This window comes from Papio anubis, chromosome 5, assembly GCF_008728515.1.
Source record: "Papio anubis isolate 15944 chromosome 5, Panubis1.0, whole genome shotgun sequence".
NCBI classification, from domain to species: domain Eukaryota; kingdom Metazoa; phylum Chordata; class Mammalia; order Primates; family Cercopithecidae; genus Papio; species Papio anubis.
Window position 1 is genome coordinate 154727836 of NC_044980.1, and position 19442 is coordinate 154747277.

The 19442-nt window shown below is 35.1% G+C and overlaps 1 protein-coding gene across 2 annotated transcripts in view; it reads left to right on the forward strand.

The window, feature by feature from the left end:
- Positions 1-9198: 9198 nt before the first annotated feature.
- GABRG2 (gamma-aminobutyric acid type A receptor gamma2 subunit) overlaps positions 9199-19442 on the forward strand; it is an 89463-nt gene continuing 79219 nt past the window's right edge. For both annotated transcript variants that reach the window (XM_017960107.3, XM_009209527.4), the window contains exon 1: positions 9199-9984. In XM_017960107.3, the coding sequence (XP_017815596.3) occupies positions 9878-9984 (107 nt within the window). In that variant the 5' untranslated portion in view covers positions 9199-9877. The remainder of the gene's footprint in view (positions 9985-19442) is intronic.

Below are 19442 nucleotides of genomic sequence, written 5' to 3' on the forward strand. Positions count from 1 at the left end.
TTTAGTGAAATAATATGGACATTGACCCCATTAATGTCATGGTCTAATTAAAGGAGCTAATTTTTCTGGAGGAGTTATAGATATTTTGTCTCATGGTCAGTGAATGCTATAACTTTAAGATTTGTGTCTCTCTCCTATACCATCCCATCATTGTACTGATGAGAAAATCATATATGAAAAATGCAGTAATTTTTTCAGCGTCACAGAGTTAATGACAGAATCAAGATTCCTGGCTCTGAATTACATACTTTCTGTATCAGAGCATGTTGTCACTAAAGTTTTGTTATAGCTAATGATTAGATAAGTGAATTGATAAAAATGCTGTTTATTGCAATCATATTATTAAAACACTGTATACATTTATGCTTAAGTGTGCAAATTTTAAAATCAGATTATCCGGGTTTAAAAGTTGCTCTACCATGGACTATATGAGCTCTATGGGCAAGCAATGTAACCTTCATAAACTTTAATCTTCTCTATAGTAAACTTTAATAATAATAGTATCTGCTTTGTAGGAATTTTTAAATAAGGATTAAATAAGGTCTGTCACCTAGCACTCAGCCTGGCATAGGAAAAATGCTTAATGATTAACATAATATTTATTAATCAAATTTTTAATTAAGACTAAATTGACACATAGTGAAAATGCTTAGATCTTAAGTGTATGATTCAATGAGTTTATAAGCATTTAAGCCTATTTATAACTTCCCATAAAAATGTGGAATATTACTTCACTCAAGAAATTTCTCCTGTGCCTCAATCAGTGAATTGCTACCTATTACAGGCAACTTCTGTACTGATTTTAATCACATAGACTTATTTTGCTACTCTTGAAGATTGTATAAATGGAATTAGGTAATATGTACTATTTTTTTTCTTTGTTTAATATAATACTTTTGACATTGAACAATGTGATTGAATGTGTAATATTAATGAGTTTTTAATAAGATTGTTGCTGAATGGTATTCCATTGTATATGTACACTAAAATCTGATTATTTGGTTTCCTGTTGATGACATTTGGACTGTTTCCAGTTTGAATATATCTATATAATTCTTTATTAGAAGGGCTTTATTAGAGATATATATTTTGACTTAAAAAATAAATATCTTGAAGTAGAATCACTTAGTTTTATGATAAATGAGTGATTAACATTGCTAGAAGCTCCAAAATATTTTGCAAGTTGTTGAACCATTTTACATTTTCACCAGAAATGTTTCAGTTTTTGTTACTCTATGTCCTCAAAATAAAATTAATAAAATTGGTATTACCAGTTTTGTTCATTGTGACTATTATAGTGAGTATAAAAAGCACAAATTGAAAGCATTTCCTTTGAAAACTGGCACAAGACAAGGATGCCCTCTCTCACCACTCCTATTCAACATAGTATCAGAAGTTCTGGCCAGGGCAATCAGGCAAGGGAAAGAAAGAAATCGTATTCAAATAGGAAGAGAGGAAGTCAAATTGTCTCTGTTTGCTGATGACATGATTGTATATTTGAAAAACCCCATCGTCTCAGCCCAAAATCTCCTTAAGCTGATAAGCAACCTCAGCAAAGTCTCAGGATACAAAATCAATGTGCAAAAATCACTAGCATTCCTATACACCAATAACAGACAAAAAGAGAGCCAAATCATGAAGCTTATTTTGTGAGAACTTGAAAAGAATGCACATTTTATAGTTTATTCTGCAATTACTTGATGTAGTATTCTATACACGTCAAGTCAGAAAACTTCTGTTAATATCTCCAAGTATGATTATGGGATTGTCTATTACTCCTGCTCTCTCTGCTTTTACTACATTTACTTTGAAACTCTACGATCAGACATGTAATTTGTTATAATTTGTATGTCTCCTTGGTGAGTTAATCTTTTTATCATGGTAATAAACCTCTCATTATCTTTTATAATACTCCTTGGATTCATATCTACTTTCAGCCACAGTTTTGCTATTTGGATTTTGTTTGTCCCATTATTTTCCTTCTCTGCTCTGTACTTTCTGCCTTATTTTTCATATATTAAATTATTTTTTAGTTTTTTTGTTTTAATTTCCGTGTTTTTAAATATATCTTTTTTGTATTTTTTTTGTGGATACTTTCAGGACTGCCATTTTCATATTTAATGTATCGAAGTCTATTTACAGTTACTATTATATCACTTCATTAGATAAGCAAGAAACTTATAACAGTAGAATTTTATTTATCTCTAACTCCAGAAAATGTTAAGTAGAAATTATAGGAGGCTATTATTTTGGACTAAGCTCTTACACTAGGCCCTAACAGACCAGAGTAAAAATCAAATGGGAGTAATTTATGCTAAAGTTCCAGATTACCAAACCTAAACTAAGGTGTTATCTGACCTTCACAGAAATGAGAAGAGACAGATAACAGCCAACTTCTCACAGAGGTCAGTTGAAATCTTCAGGTGACAGGATAATGAAATTTTCTCTACTTTAATCCTTACACACACACACAAAGCAACCAAGGCAGGGTGTACAGGCTCAGGTCTGTAATTCCAACACTTTGGGAGGCTTAGGCAAAAGAATTACTTGAGGCCCGGAGAATGACACCAGCCTGAGCAGCATAGTGAGACTGCATCTCCTTAAAAAAAAAAAAAAAATTAAAAATTAGCCAGGTGTGGTGGTGCATACCTATAGTCCCTGCTACTTGAGAGGCTGAAGTGGGAGGATCACCTGAGCCAAGGAGTTCTAGGCTGCAGTGAGCTATGATTATACCACTATACTGCAGCCTGGACAATAAAGTTAGACCTTGTCTCTAAAAAACAAAACAAAACAAAAGAGTTAGCTTCAAGTAACCTGATGTTAAATAATGTTATTTTTCTATTGTTTTTCCCCCATCCCCACCTTGCAAGAAAAGTAAACTTCGAAAGGACTACTGACTAATTGTTCACTTCTGCCTCCTTCAGCCCCTCTCTATGAAACCAATCTCTTCTGCTCAGCTCATTGGAACAGATTCTACTTAAGGAAATGAAGCATTGTCTAATTCTAGAATCACAATAAAGTCAATTGAGGTCTTTAAATTCGTTGTAATTTCATCCCGTGGCACTACTTTGTGCTATTGTTAACATATATTTCATATGTGCTATAAACTCAAAAATGCACTGTTACGGTTTTTGCATTAAAAAGTCAGGTGCCTTTTAAAGATATCAAGATAAAATATACCCTCTTTTTCTGTTTTCTCACATATTAACCATTTTCAGTGCTCCTCACTCCTTTTTCTAGATCTGGGTTTCCATCTGGTCTCACTTTCAGCATAAAGAATTTCTGTAGCATTATTTTTAGTTCAGTTTCACTGGTGACAAATTCTCTCAGCCTTCATTTATTTGAAAATGTCTTTATTTTGCTTTTATTTTTGAAGGATTTATTTACTAGATATAGAATTCTGTGTATACATTTTATTTCAGCACTTTAAAGATGTTGTCATCCAAGAAGCCAGCATGGTGGAGTTTGCCTGTCATCACTACTACTCGGGAAGCTGAGGCACGATCGATCGCTTGAGCCCAGGAGTTCCAAGCTGTAGTGTGCAATGATTTTGAATAGCCACTGTGCTCCAGCCTGGAAAACATAGCAAGACAAAAAAAAAGAAAGAGAAAGAAAGAAAACAAAAGAAAGAGGGAAGGGAAGGGAAGGGAAAGGAGTTGTCATCCACTATTTCCTGGGCTCACTTGTTTTGGTAAGTCACTATATTATTGGCCTCTCTAGAGATTGTAATGGTTCCTCTTTCTCTGGGTACTTTCCAAAATTTCAATGTATCTTTAGTTTCTGGATGTGTGACTATAAAGTCCCTACAAGTCGATTTTACAGTGTTTACTCTGCTTTGGGTCTACTAAGCTTCTTGGATCTATATGTTAATATTGTCCAGCAATTTTGGGAAAATTTTGCCCATTATTACTTTGTATATTTTTCTGCTTAATTCTTCCTTTCTTCTCCCTCTACACAACTTTATTAGGATGTTTGATGTTATCTCACAGTTAGCCTGTGTCTCTTTTATTTTTGTTTTTAATATATTTCTTTTTTTAATATTGGATAATTTTTATTAATCTGTCTTCAAGTTTTGCTGATCACTTCTTCAACTGCTATTCTGTAATTGACAACCTGCTATGAAAACTTACGCAGTGACTCGTTCCTTTCAGGCCCTATACATTTCAGTTCTACAGTTTCTATTTTGCTTTTTAAGAAAATAAAATCCTTCCAGCCAGTCACAGTGGCTCGCTCCTGTAATCCCAGCACTTTGGGAGGCTAAGGCCAGAAGATCACATGAGGTCAGGGGTTCGAGACCAGCTTGGCCAAGATGGTGAAATCCCGTCTCCACTAAAAATACAAAAATTAGTTGGGCATGGTGGCACGCACTGGTAGTCCCAGACACTCGGGAGGCAGAAACAAGAGAATCACTTGAACTTGGAAGAAGAAGGTTACAGTGAGCCAAGATCACTGCACCAGTTTAGGTGACACAACAAGACTCTATAATAATAATAACAACAGTAATAATAATAATAATTTCCATTTATCTGCTGTGATTCACTACTGCTAACTTATTTGACCGTAAATACTTTATTACCAAATTTTTCTTTAAGTTCTGTAACAACTTTATAGTGGTTACTTGAATATCCTTATCTGCCAACTGTAGTATCTGGAGCATCTCAGGTTTTCCTGTTTCTATTGACTGTATTAAAAAATATATACATATCCACACATACAAATATATATATATGTATATATATTTATCCTATTATCTATACTGCTTTGTGACCTTTTTTAAACAATGTACAAGACATTTTGTATATTAATGACATTCTGATTTGTTATATCCCTCTGATTGATTCCTGTTGATTTTTATTATCAATATTATGAGTTAAATTACTGATAAATTAATCTTGTGGAGGATTCATTTTATACTTTTTGCAGTTTGATCAATCTCAGTTTCGTCCTTAGAGAAAATCCATTGTTTAAGAACAGAGAAAAGTTATGGTCCTTCAGGGGTTTTGAAGGAATGTCAGAGAGGTTTATGAAGACCCCCTCACTTATTGGAATTCAAACTTCAAACTCTGTGTCTCCTGCAGTTAGTGGCAGCTGAAATATTTGCTCAACTTTTTAAGTCTCTCAATTTTTGCTATCTTCTGGGCTTCTTTATGTCTTTTCTTCTTTTTCACACAAAAGCGAACAAAATTTAAGGCAAGTTTACATACAGATGTGGAGTCTTGTATTTCTGTCTGTGATTTCCCTGCTCATGTGATCTGCTCTGTTAGTGCCAAAGTTTCCTCTTAAACATCAAGTCAATAAGATTGCTGCTGTCTGCTGATTCTAACCTTCCTGCATTTTTGGAATGGAAGGGTTTCCTGGATGTTGGACTTTCTGTGCTAAAAACCAGGAAGTTTCCACAGGGGGAAAGCCACAAAATCTTAGATCTTATCCAATTCAATTTTATTTATTTATTTATTTATTTATTTATTGAGATGGAGTTTTGCTATTGTCGCCCAGGCTGGCATGCAGTGGTATAATCTCGGCTCACTGCAACCTCCCCCTCCCAGGTTCAAGCGATGCTCCTGCCTCAGCCTCCCAAGTAGCTGGGACAACAGACACACACCACTATGCTCAGCTAATTTTTTGTATTTTTATGAGAGATGGGGTTTCACCATGGTGGCCTGGCTTGTCTTGAATTTCAGGTAATTCGCCCGCCTGGGCCCCCCAAAGTGCTGGGATTACAGACGTGAGCCACCTCCCCCGGCCTCAATTTCCTCTCTTATTGGCCATATCTTCACACTTTCTGCCTCCTTTAGGTAGCATCCCACTACTTCACATATTTGCTTATTTAATATTTTGTCTAATAGTAATAACTATTACCTACAGAATAGTCTACTTTGTCACTATCAGAAGCAGAATAAAAATAATACATTTTACTTTTCCAAGTAATGAGAGATTTGATATCAACAACCAAACTTGTCCAACTTATAACCTCATAATTCACTTCTGGGTGTAGTAACTATCACAAGAATAGTAGCAATAATACAATGTCAAATTATAAGCAAAAAACAAAAACAAAAAAAAAAAACTTCATTCATAGAGAATTAACTTGTAAAACAATTTTCCAACATATTGGCAAGGCTTGTTTGGATAAGTGGATTTGGGTGGTAGTTTTCTTCTTTTACTTTCCAATGCTTTTCAAACGTTAATATAATTAATTACATACACACACATATACACATATATGCAGCAACTTGGCATACTGAGGATTTTAGACTGAAGTAAATTGGGAAAACCACAGAAGCAAGAAAGTCTTTCTGACCTTCTTCTACACCCCTTCTCTCCTGAATCAGGCTGTAGAAACTATAGAGAATTTCCTTCGCTCCTTTTCCCCAGCAGTGGGCCATAAAACCTAGTTGACCTTCCCCTGAAAATAGGTCATAAGGCCCTCATCCAAGGGATGTCCTCCCCGTGCCTCACATAAAACAAGGTCTTTATCTCTGAAGACACAGAGACATGGAGAACAATCTGAACCAGCAAGTCTCTCTGAGTTCCCCCATTTATGCCCTTTAGATAATATCTGTTTTCACCCAATAATGTTTCTGCACAACTATCCACTTCTTTATTCAATTTAGCACAAAATATACAGTTTTCCCTATTTCTTTTGACCTTTCATTTCTAAAGGCTCCCATGTCACATAAAATTTGTATGAAATAAATATTTATGCCTTTCTATTGTTAATCTGTCTTTTGTTGTAGGGGTCTCAGACATAAAATTTGTGTCAGATAGGAAAATACATTATATATTTCCTCTATAATAGATACATATATACTATGTACAATGAGAAGATAAGCATGATGTTTATCAAATAATGGTTACTTTATTGATTATAAGTGTAATCTTAAAAATGGGCAAGAGTATACCTCAAAGTTGATAACAAAAGAAATTACTAGGTCTCTTATAAACACCATTGAGTATAACACATGTTGTAAAATCTTAGAAAATATATTAAAATACTTTTTTTTAAGACAGCAGTCAGCAGATAAGAAAGATCCACAGAGGCATACTGATGCCTACTAGCTATGAATGGCACAATTAAATTTGTACTCAGATACTATAAATATTAAAATTACTTCTATGGTTTCTCTTAATATGCTGGACAAAATTCCATCATTCAATAGCTTTTAATTTACAGGGGCCATTCATATACTGATAAGGGATCTTCTTCGTGAACGTATCAGCATTCGTTTTCACAAAATCGTTACGTTTGACAATAAATAAACTCACTTGAGAAAGTTACACAAAAAAATTGGAAATGTCATGCATGGTAGATATTTTATATAGTCCATAAAAATTGCAACCTTGTGGCCTGGATGCCTACTTGGGTTGTCCTCCTTCGCATTTTAAAAATTAGAGCATTTGACTCTGCAATTCTTATTTCCATTTCTTCTGGCAATTTTGACTGGAACTGAACAGTGTGGTAGCTCCATTTGGATGGAGTATTGGCACTTGAGTGTGCATGGTTTTCACCACTTTACTGATTCATAACCTGCCAATGTCTTCCATTTATCTCACTTGCTTGGGTTCTGTAGGCACTTAAGTAAATACACACACACACACACACACACAGAAATCTTAGCCTACAAAAGTGTGATTCAATAATTTCACTAAGAAAATATATACACCTATAAACAAACTAGGCTCTTTGGAAGAAAAATTGTGAACATAAGAAGGGGCATGACATTAGCCAGGCATAGCGATGTAGTCCTATCATCCCAGATACTTAGCGGGTTGAAGTAGGAGGATTGCTTCAGCCCACGAGTTTGAGGCTGCAGTGAGTTATGACTGTCGCACTGCACTCCAGGCTGGGTGACAGAGCAAGACCTTGTCTCTAAATTAATTAATTAATTAATTAAAGAAAGGAAAAATACCTTCACAGTGCGGCAAAGAACAGGAGGATTATATAAAAAGGGGATTTATGTTTGCTCTGCCAACATTTCAGTAGCAATGGAAAAAAGTCAAAATTGCATTTGAATATGGTTTTCATTGGATTTTTGTCTAAATGCCTTAAGAACGAGTTAATGGGTGCAGCACACCAACATGGCACAGGTATACATATGTAACAAACCTATGTACATTGTGCACATGTACCCTAGAACTTAAAGTATAATTTAAAAAAATCATTAAAAAAAAGAATAACTCTGCCTGAGGCAGAGTTATAAAGCCTTGCGGGATTCCAGGTGGGTCTGTCAGGCCTTTTTTGCTTCATTGTCAGAATGCGTCTCCTCAACCCATGTGTTGGACAACAGCTACTGGTAATTCTTTCTGCTTTCCTTGGGTATACTTTAGTGTTAGTGATGGAGCGTGGACCTGATTTTCTCATGTTCTATTCCTATGTCTCCTGGACTCCTTACTCAAATTCCATTCCTGGAGGACTTTTTCTTGCAGAAAAGGCACTTATTTTGAAACAACTCCTTTTCACTTTCCACAAAGGGCTAAGATTGGTCCTCATCACTAGTACTGCTTCCTGCATACCTTTGTGGTGGTATCTTGACTTCAAAGAACCATGAAACACTCCCCCACTTTATTTTTCACGATTAATGAAAGGGATTTCCTCTGTGGTGGATGAACTAGTTTGGTATAAAGGGGGTATCTTCTATATATTAGTATCTATAGTAACATTCTAGGCAAGAAAGTAGCATGCTAATACCACTCATCCAACCTAAAAACTTTCAGGATTATTACCAAGAAGAACAAAAAAATCAATCCCCTACATAACAAACAGAAAACCCTTTGCATTGTTAAATGACCTCCTGATTATACCCCTCTGCCCACCCTTCCTTCAAAAAGCGGCCCTCCTATTCTGTGGTGTGTAATCTTTACTCAAGCAGCTATCCCTGTGCAATTACATTTGTCAAACTTCAAGCAGTTTTGTGCCTGTGCATTTTCGCTGGGGTTGGAGAACTGACAAGGGAGGAATGAATTCTGAGTAGCATAGAATTTCTCCATGTCCTTTAATTCTATCAATGTTTTCTTCTCTCATTCAAATTGAATTCACCAAATCTGTCTGCCTACAGGATGACTTACTGAGACACTCACACCTCCCCCACTGTCTGCTCCCCCAGCTCTAACAATGCAACCATGATTTCTAAGACTGTACGAGTTTAAAATAAGGATTCTTGGCAGATCTGACGACCACAAACCTTCTGTCATTGATGATGTAGTTTCTGGGCTTGCTAAAGCATCTCTTGTCCCCATGAATGCCAGTCCTTGCGTGCTTGTGTGTGCAGTAAAGGGTTAAAAAGCTTTGGAAAGACACCACGCATGTGTTAATTCGTGCTGCAGCAGCGTGCATCACTTCCACTTTGACCTCATAGTTAATCTGCGTGATAGTTAATCACGCAGAGTCTCTAGTGATTTTTTTCCTATTTATTTTAAATACACACACACGCACAGGGCGCTGCCCCCTGTAAAAGAAAAAAAATGAAAACAAACAAATAAATAACCCCAAAGAGATGGACCCGGGGGAGAATGCGTAAGTGTGAGGGGCATGAGTATACACGAGTGTGCGCGTCTTTCCCTCTCCCTTATTTGTCTCCGTGTGAGTCTCTCCTTGTACCCTCCCCCTGCCTCGATGATATTACTCCCCCAGACTTGGAAGCCGCTGCCAGAGTGACGCTTTGATGGTATCTGCAAGCGTTTGTGCTGATCTTATCTCTGCCCCCTGAATATTAATTCCCAAATCTGGTAGCAATCCATCTCCCCAGTAACGGGACCTACTAGAGGCAGGTGGGGGGAGCCACCACAAGATCATAAGCATAAGAATAATACAAAGGGGAGGGATTCTTCTGCAACCAAGAGGCAAGAGGCGAGAGGAGGAAAAAAAAAAAAAAAAGCGATGAGTTCGCCAAATATATGGAGCACAGGAAGCTCAGTCTACTCGACTCCTGTATTTTCACAGAAAATGACGGTGTGGATTCTGCTCCTGCTGTCGCTCTACCCTGGGTAAGATGTGCCCTTTTTGGCGTCGTTTTGTTCTGAAGAGGTGGGGAGAAGGTGTGGGGAGGGGGAACTCTGGAGACCACCCAGATTTAAAACACTCTCCTAGGATGGGAGGCTTTATAATTTAGGGGAGAGTGAATACATGGGGCGGGGACTGGAGGAAGAAAAGTGGAAGGTCACTTTCGTTAATGTATTCATTTATTGGATTTTATTTTATTTTTTGTTTGGTTTTAGAGTGGAAAAGGTAACCTCATAAAGACTAAATATTTGGGGAGTAGCATTTTCACGTTACTGCAGTCTGATGTCGGAGTGGGCTGTGCTGATAGACGCCGGCATTTGAGGCCATGTTGCAAGCGTTTTGGGTGGGGGTCTGATGAAGAAATTTACAAATGGGTCCTGGCGCACACCGGAGAGATATGTGTGAGGGAGCTGGGGGGAGGGGCGGCGGGCGGCCCTGTTCCTGTGTACTAAGGCATCGCTTGCTTCTGCACCTGGCATTCTTAAGGTCAGCCAGGTTTTGCATCCAGTCCCATTGACCCAACAGCCAACTCCCCGTGTGCAAACATGGTTCAGCACCAGGGACAGCAGTCCTGGTTAGGGCCAAAGGGATAGAGAGGCTTGTCTAACCTGATAGAACGTCTCTAAATATACTCAGGGCATCCATAAAATCAGACAGAAGGCCAATGAAGCCACGGGACACTAATGAAATATAGAGATCCTGATCTTATTGCCTCTACTCCCTCCTTGATATGGGAAGAGGACTATTGGGCATAGGGTGGAGAATGTAGTTAAATTATTGCATAGGGGAATATGTGTCTGGAAAAGAGTTGGCCTTGCTGCAGTGTTGGAAAATATGCTGAACCAGGTGATTGTGATGCCAAAATCGTGAAGTATGCATTAATGCTTTAAAACCTTATTGCACTGAATAGAAACAAAAAGGACAGGCTGGAGACTGGACTCCTGAAAACCCTGAGAATGTATATGCTCTGAAGTGCTTGGCATTTAAATTTACTTGAACTTCCTTGAGCTAAGAGTATTAGAGGAGTAACCATCCATGCAGTTTAGTTGGCTACTGGTCTACCTACCTAAGTACCTCCTCCACTCTCCAAACCTTCTAGCTAGGACCAAAGGCATGTCAGAGGTCCACTATTTTCATTACTTGCATTCTTCTATACTTTCATTTTGAAATAAAGTTCTATAAATATACCTCTCATATCCTACCAATGTAAAGAAAGAAACAAACGAAAACTAGCTGTAGAAATTATATCAAGACAGTGCCCTAATATTTTTTTGTGAGATGACAATCTTACATGGTAGTTGTAACAAATGCAGCTGAAAGGGATGGAGGTTAAACTAGTTTTTTTTTAAAAAAATCATTGAAACTAGACAACTTCTCTGACCCTCTCTTATCTAAGATGGGTAGTAAGACAGATAGATTTATGATAAAGAAGTCCAACAAAACAGAGAGAAAATCTCACTTTAGAGTTTCTAAATAGAGGGTCTGCTTAACTCTTCCAGCACTTTTTGTACCTTCCTTATTTACTATAAAAATAGAATGTATTTTCACTAGGATTATAAGATTTCAGTAGTTTTCTCAGAATAGGCGAGGGCCTTTTACTGGAAACAGTCTTATATGTAAGATAATTTAGTGAAATCCTGAAAAAAAATTTTTTTTCGATTCAAAATTTGAACTCATTTTTATACTTAAGGTTGTGGATAGCTGTTAATTTGTTTCAGAAATTAGAAAATAGATAGTTACTTACTAATAGAAAATATCTTTCCTCTGTTTTTATCATTAATGAAACCTGTGGATTAAAATCTAGACAAGACACAAGGGAATGTCTTTATTTTTGACTCATCTCCATCCTAGTAAACAATTGTCTAACTTAATAGATAAAAATATTATGCATTTTATCTTCAGTAACCCTATTTTAACCTAAACATGTTTCACTTTACTGTAGTTCATAGTAAAATATTATTTCAGGTGTCTTCTTGTTGCCACAGCCCCACCTTTTCCATTTCAATGTCATATAAAAAGTAAATTTGATGATACGTTCTAATTTTCAATTTGTACCAGACTATCTTAGATGAGTTTTTTAAAAGAGCTCTAAAAACATGAGCTATCTGTAATGGAAACTCCCCAAAGTGGTAATCTTTGCATTCTCTCATAGTGACAGAGAATGGAGTCATTGCTGTTTGGTGCAGAGAATGTGATCCGAGTTTCAGTCTGCTGCAATCCCATAAAAAAAGTCATTTGAATCGTTTAGTAGGACTGGAGGTAAATAGAAGCTTTGATCTCTAAAGTTGATCCTAAGGAAGGACAATAAATAACTGGGAAATATTTGAGACACGAGGAGCCCATAGGAAATGGTATTTATGAAATAATACTTTTGTGGTAAACAGTAGTAGCAGAACCACCTGGAAAGTTAAAGAGAAATCAAAATAAATAATTGGTTTTTTATTTATATAACTCAAAAGATTGTTTTCATCCTCATTAAATGACAAAGTTTATTAGTCTGTGTCTTTACAAAAGTAAAACAAGGAGATAAATAAAGCATCAAAGTGAGAATATTAATAACTAATATGTCTTCTTATAAGTGAAATAGTTAATTTGTGAAACTCAAAATTTTTAAACATTCACATATCTTGTGCTGTCATAAAAAATAACCTGCAGAACTTGCTAAAATGGAGATTCCTACACTATACACTGAATGCTTTTGAATCATTATGTCTGGGGTGGAGAACAGGAATATTCAACAGGAATATTTTCAACAAGTACCCTAGATCTCACTTTGAAGAAAAGTGGTCTATACTTTGCTGATTTCCAAAAGTTTATTTATTGCTATTTTTAATATTTAAAAGTGTTTTGATAATTCATACTTTATTATTCAGCTGGGCAGGATGAATCAATTTAACATCAATAATCTTTTATTTGTATGTCAATCATTGAGAAAATTATACATATAATAAAGCATGAGGAATAGTATAAAGAACACATCCACATTAGTTATGAGAAGATATTGGTTCCAAAAAAAAAAAAACATACATACATATATAATGTGTATGTGATTATATTGAAAAACTATATATATACCACATATATGTGGATAGAGATTTTAAAACAAATCTTATACTCTTATAAACTTTTTTGGTGTAATTTTATTCCATGTCAGAGTAAAAATACACTAAGGGGAAGAAAAAATATAGAAAAACATAAAAAATAATTTAGAGTAAACAAGAATAAGTGAAACATAAAGTGTTTTCATTTTATTAGAATAAAATAAGATTTTATAATATGCTTAGAGTGACAAACAATTATTTTTCAAGGATAGACTGAGCAGAAATAAATTGGACTGAATTTTTGATGATCCATCCAAACTTTAAAGTGCTCATTCTGAATTTTTTTCAAAAAAATGCAGTTAAAGGTTTATACATATTTTCTACTTTTAGCTGTTGCCTAAACTAAGATGCTTTCCATGATGTTTCTTATGAGCTGCTAAAGTGTTTTTATTCTGTAATTTTATTTTACATATTTCTTTAACAGGCTAAGACTAAGCATGTAGAAAAAAATATTTTGATTCTTCAATATACCCTTATTTGTTTACAGAATTAATCTCTACAGACAGGCTTTTTATTCCTTATCTTTCTAAATGTTCCATCTGGTATCCTCCAGAAAAAAATTTATTTCCTCAGCATCCTAAATTGCTTTACTTGTAGACAAAACATTTCAAATAGTCTATCCTGAGGTAGACTGGGTAGACTATTTGAATGGTAGGGTTATTCTACCTTCCAAATTTGAAAGGTTATCCTGAAGCCACCATTAACCTGAAAGAAAAAATAAAGAAGAACAGAAAGAAAGTAAATACTCATCGCCCAGTATTTCCCAGAACCCAGTTGCCCACTACTATCTAAACAAAACACCTGAATTGCAGGCAGAAGTTGAAAATTGGCTTGTAATTTAAATAATGAGTTATACAAACGCCTGTTTCATGTCCTAGATTCATTTAGAGCAGCTAATTTCCTCAAAATGATTGATTTAAAGCATATATATTTTAATGATAGAGGTCTCTGTTCTATACTTTAAAAAATTGTTTCATGCCAAGGATTTCCACTCAAATTGGAAGGAAGTTAAGACTAATTTTAGATACTGTATTTCTTTGCTATAAATATTATGCTACTAGGGTCCTGGCTACCTCTCTACTACAATTTCCCAGCCATTCCAAGACAGACTTTTCAGTTTAAGTACAAGTAGGCTTTACTGGAATTATACATACTTGTTGTTCTCCAAATACTTCTGCCAAATTGACTGATTATAGAAGACTGAATTATAATTAAAAGTTATAATCAGAGTAGTTTGGAGATGGTTTGACCACTACGGGTGTCAGGACTATTTAAATGCTTAAAGATTCAGGATTTCAGTTGAGATGAATATTCCAGATATGATACTTTATTCAGGTAGTCATGCAGAAGGCAATGCATCTTTCTCCTGCTGGGGTATCAGACACCTATGTGACCTCTTCAAAGTCAGAAATCAAGTAGTCATAAGATAATATCAATTTTATGCTCCACTTGTGTCATGTTATACATACACATTGAATCAAATAAGACACACGCGCGCGCACACACACACACACACACACTTAATCCTCACTGTGACTCCATAAAGTATTTATCATCAACTACATTTGAAAGACTAGGAAACCAAGATTATAGACAGATTAAATAACTTGCTTAAACACAATAGATTAATAGAAGCACATAATATAATAAGTATGAATGTGGATATAAGTCAACATGTATACATATATAATGATGTTTATATATGTGCATACATATGAATCATAATAACTTGGTTTTTTAGATCTGTCAATAATATCTTCTGTGTTTTTTAAATCAGTTTGGAGTCTCAATCCATCAATAGTGTTCCTAGAAGTGTAACAGGTGGACTGGATTATCTACAAGTTATTTACTAGTTTTAATATTCATGATTCTCTCATTCTGTCATCAGATGATAGAATCCACAACAGATACTTTACATCCATTCAGTCCACTGAATAAATCAAAATGTCTAATCTATATAAAGACATGGTTTAAGATACTCAATCTCCAATAATGACATCATTATTACATTTTCATTGTTTTGATTGAAAGGTCTAGACAGAAATGCTTAGTAACAGTCTAAAATTCAGTTTTTCTTAATTTAAGAGCATATTAAATGGAATTATTTACAGCTGAACCAAAATTATGTTTAGAATATATATTTCCTCATTGGTTGTGTCCACATAAGTAAAGCACAGTTTAATCTGCACTTAATTATTCATCCAGAACATCCAGAAACTTAACTATAGCATGTCATTCCATTTTTAAAGAGGAGACTTTGCCTTCTATTGAGCAAATCTGTAGGAAACTTGCTCAATGTTGTCCTCTAGTTTTCTTACACAAATTCTTAGAAAAGTGGAAGACAAAATTGAGGCAACTATACTCAATATTAAAGTAGAAATAATATTACAACTTCATATATGGATATGTATAATTTTAATATGTAGGTATTGAATGATGACATATTTTGAATCACCCCAATCATACGAGCAACCAGTTAATTAACATTACTATGCGGTAACAACATAAAAGCTCTTACATTTTAATTTCTAGGGTAATAAGAAGTTTTAATTTCTAGAAAGTAATAGGGATTTTACATTTTTACAGGAATGTTTGCATTCACAGTTTTATTCTCTCAGTAGACTCATGAGTTAGATGAAAAAGATAATATTTTCTTCTGACAACTGTAGAAAATGAGATATTGAGAGATTAAGGGACTTCTTCAAGGATCCTTTACTATTAGCTGTAGAACAGAATTAAGATCCCCTCCTTGAATTCATATCGCAATACATCACATTGAACAAGTATAGTCACCCCCCGCCTCTCGCTTTTTTTTCTAAATGTAAGGAAATACTTTGGTTGTTTAGAAATGTAAAAGTCCTCTCTAACTTGCGTTACTGGGGAGGGTTATTTCCTATTCATTTGTTCCCCATACTACAGAATAAATATCCTTTTAAAAAGGAAATAAAAAGCTCCTTTAAAGTTACACATTAGTGGTTTGGGGTAAAAATAAAACTTAACTTCAAATCATATTAATCCCTACAGTATTATGATATAAGAGCACAAACTATGGTAATAATTCTATATTATTATAAAAATCATTGTATAACTCTGCATAGATAAAATACCATGTAAATGCTAAATAAGTAGCTCTGATACTACACTCTCCACCCATTCATAAAGAAAACCACTTAAGTACCAAATAACATAATCGTGGAGAAAACAAGGGATGTTTTAAAGCAAAGATCCTTTGTTATAATTGAAACCCTGCCATGAACCCAAGTGTTGCTGTAAAGCCAAAGTCTACCTAGTAAGACAAATATACAGTGTGTATTTGCTTAAATACACCTAAAGAAATAGCAGAACTTACTGTATATTTATATCAGTAAAACAGCTAAAACAAACTGGATATAATACGTCGTTAAAATCTTGATAGGAAAAAATAAATGACTGATGCTTTCACGTGTTCTTTTTTTGTTGGTTATCAGTTCTTTTTATAAATTGCTTTTGAAAACACACTTGAGATACATAATTGAGGAAAGCAACTCCAAACATAAAAAGAGAAATAAATGTGTAATTTATTAATTAATTTATGAAATGAATTGTATTTGAGTCAAATCTGGGATTTTTGCATTATACAGAATACAGGCCAAATTTCCCTAAAGAATTTTCTAACCACTTGTTTAGAGAATGCTAAGAGGTTGTAAAAGTTTTTGTGTTTGTAGTAGAGATAACAATTGGCCTCTTAGTCTTTTTTGATGGTGGACATTTATGAGTGAATTACCTGATTTCCGTAGGCAGAAGTGGAGCTACCTCCCACTATGGTAGGAGATAAGAAATTGAACAATTCCTTCTACTCCTAAGCCAATAACCTTCTTCCACAAGTACTCCTCTGCCATTTAATCCTTAAACTTCTACACGTAGCTGCGAGGACGGGGAAAGAAAAGGCACCGAGGGCTGTTTTACTAGTCTTTTATAGAAAGCTCTGTTCCTTCTTAGCAGTGTACTATCTATACTAAATGAGAATAGGATGTTTGTCTTCTTCTTTTCTCAGGATCGGAAAATTAGTCATGATAACATAGGGAAAAGTTTGTATAATATTGTGTTCCCTGTGCAATGTGTTTCTCTCACATATCCACTGATTAACTCACCTTTTGGAAGCTTTTGCTCAAACCTCACCTTCTCAACAAAGCCTGCACCTACCACTCAATGTAAAATTGCAAACTTCACTCCACCCTGTACTTCCAAGTCCTCTAATCCTCTCTGCTTTACTTTGCCTTAGTACTCACTTATAGCCTTTAGTAATTAATCAGAAAAAGATGCGTTATTTATTGGTTTATTGTTTTTACTTTTTAATTTTCTAACTCTCTCAGCTAAAAGCTAGGACCCACAAAGGAAGAGATGCCATTGATACAACTCACCTTTCATAGCACGCCTAGTCTCTAACAGATGTTCAATAATTGTATGCTTAATTAAGTAATACAAATTGCACTCATTTCCCCCCAAATTTTTATTCTTTTCAATAAAAGGAAATATTTTCAACTTGTTTTACAGTATCTCACTCTAAGTCAGCATATATGGCTGTCAGAAAAAAAATAAAAGAAAATAAGCAAAAAAATAGTTTCCACAGCATAGTATACTTGTTAATAGCATAAGCTATGGAGACACACTTGATCAGGGTTCAGTTTGTTGACCCTCAGTCAACCAGTTTCACTCTATCTTTTCATATATATATATAAAATGAAGATTTGGAAAGCTGAGGCAGGAGGCTCGCTTGTGCCCAGGAGTTCCAAACTGGCCTGGGCAACATGGTGAGACCTTATTTCAAGAAAAAAAAAAAAATTATCTGGGTATGGTCCTAGCTTCTTGGGAGGCTAAGTCAGGAGGATCACTTCAGCACAGGATTTCAAGGCTGCAGTGAGCCACGTTTGCACCACTGTACTCAAGCCTGCATGACAGAGTGAGATCCCGTCTCAAATAAAAAGGAAGATAATAATTTTTCATAAGTTTATTTTGAGTAGGAATTGATACAATACATATTAAAGGGCACAGAGTAAGTGACCTTTACTGGGTATTATTTTTGCTACTGTTATTGTTATTGTTGGTTTTGTTATTAATACAGAACATTATTTATCCCCTGATATATCCCTGGAGGCACAAGTAGTCCCCCCATCCCTGCTAAATTCTGAACTTTGTGGGAGTGTAGAAGAGGGATTTTTTTTAAAGTACAACTTTTCTAATTCTTCAGTTTGTTGCTTTGACTTGTATGAGATAAGCAAATTGGGTAGAGGTCCCTAAATTTTCAGAATGCCTATTTAAACATTGAACTTAATAATATCTCTAACAGTGTGGAATAGCTTCTATTTAAATGAGAAAAGATGTACTGTCATACAAGACTCCTTCCTGAAGATAATTTTGTCACTGTATGGAAAGAAGGATATTTTCCCAAAGATATTGTAAAACATTATCACTGAGTTGCTAGGCAAATGTATTCAACTCATTATTCAGAGCAAACTCAGGTTGCTACTCTTGATGGTCAAGTTTATATTGGACAGCATGAAGTGGAAGCAGTTGTTGTGGAATCTGGAGAGTAATGAGGAAGGAAACAATCTAAGCTGGCATTTTGCTCTTCAGGGTCATGACTAACTTTTCAGTTTTCTTTGTGCCTCATACATCTGATCATATAACAAAATTCGACATCATCTGTCACCTGGGTTACTTCAACACTGCCCAAGATACCTTTCTGAATATGTTTTTGCTACCTTCCAATTCACTCACCACATAATAGACTTTTCCCCCACAACTATTTTTTTTTAAATAAAGACATAATATAGACTCAATAAATTATTCAAAATTTAATATACAGTTAGATGAAGTTTTTTTCCAAATGTATGCAGCATTATAACCACCACCCCTGTGTGTGTGCGTGTTTGTGTGTGTGAGAATGTGTGTGTGTGTGTGTGTGTGTGATTTTTCTATCACATCGCATGTTTTATTGGGCTTCTTTAATAGTCATCATTCTTCCTCTCTCCAATCCCTGCTTGCCCCTGGTAGCCTCTTTTCCGATTTCTTTAATCATAGATTTTATTTTTCTGTTGCACAACTTCATAATAATGAAATTAACAATATGCTTACTTTTTTGTGCCCAGCTTCTTTTGCTCAACATAATATTTTTGAGATATAATACTTTTGCACATATCATGAGTTCTTTTTCATTATTATGAATTCCATGGTATGAATTACAGTACATTTACCCAGTGTCCCCTTGATGCTTCTAGTTTGAAGCTAATTGAAAACAAACTGTCATGGATGTTATTGCACAAGTGATGCTGAAGGCATCTGTTATTACTCTTGATGAAATG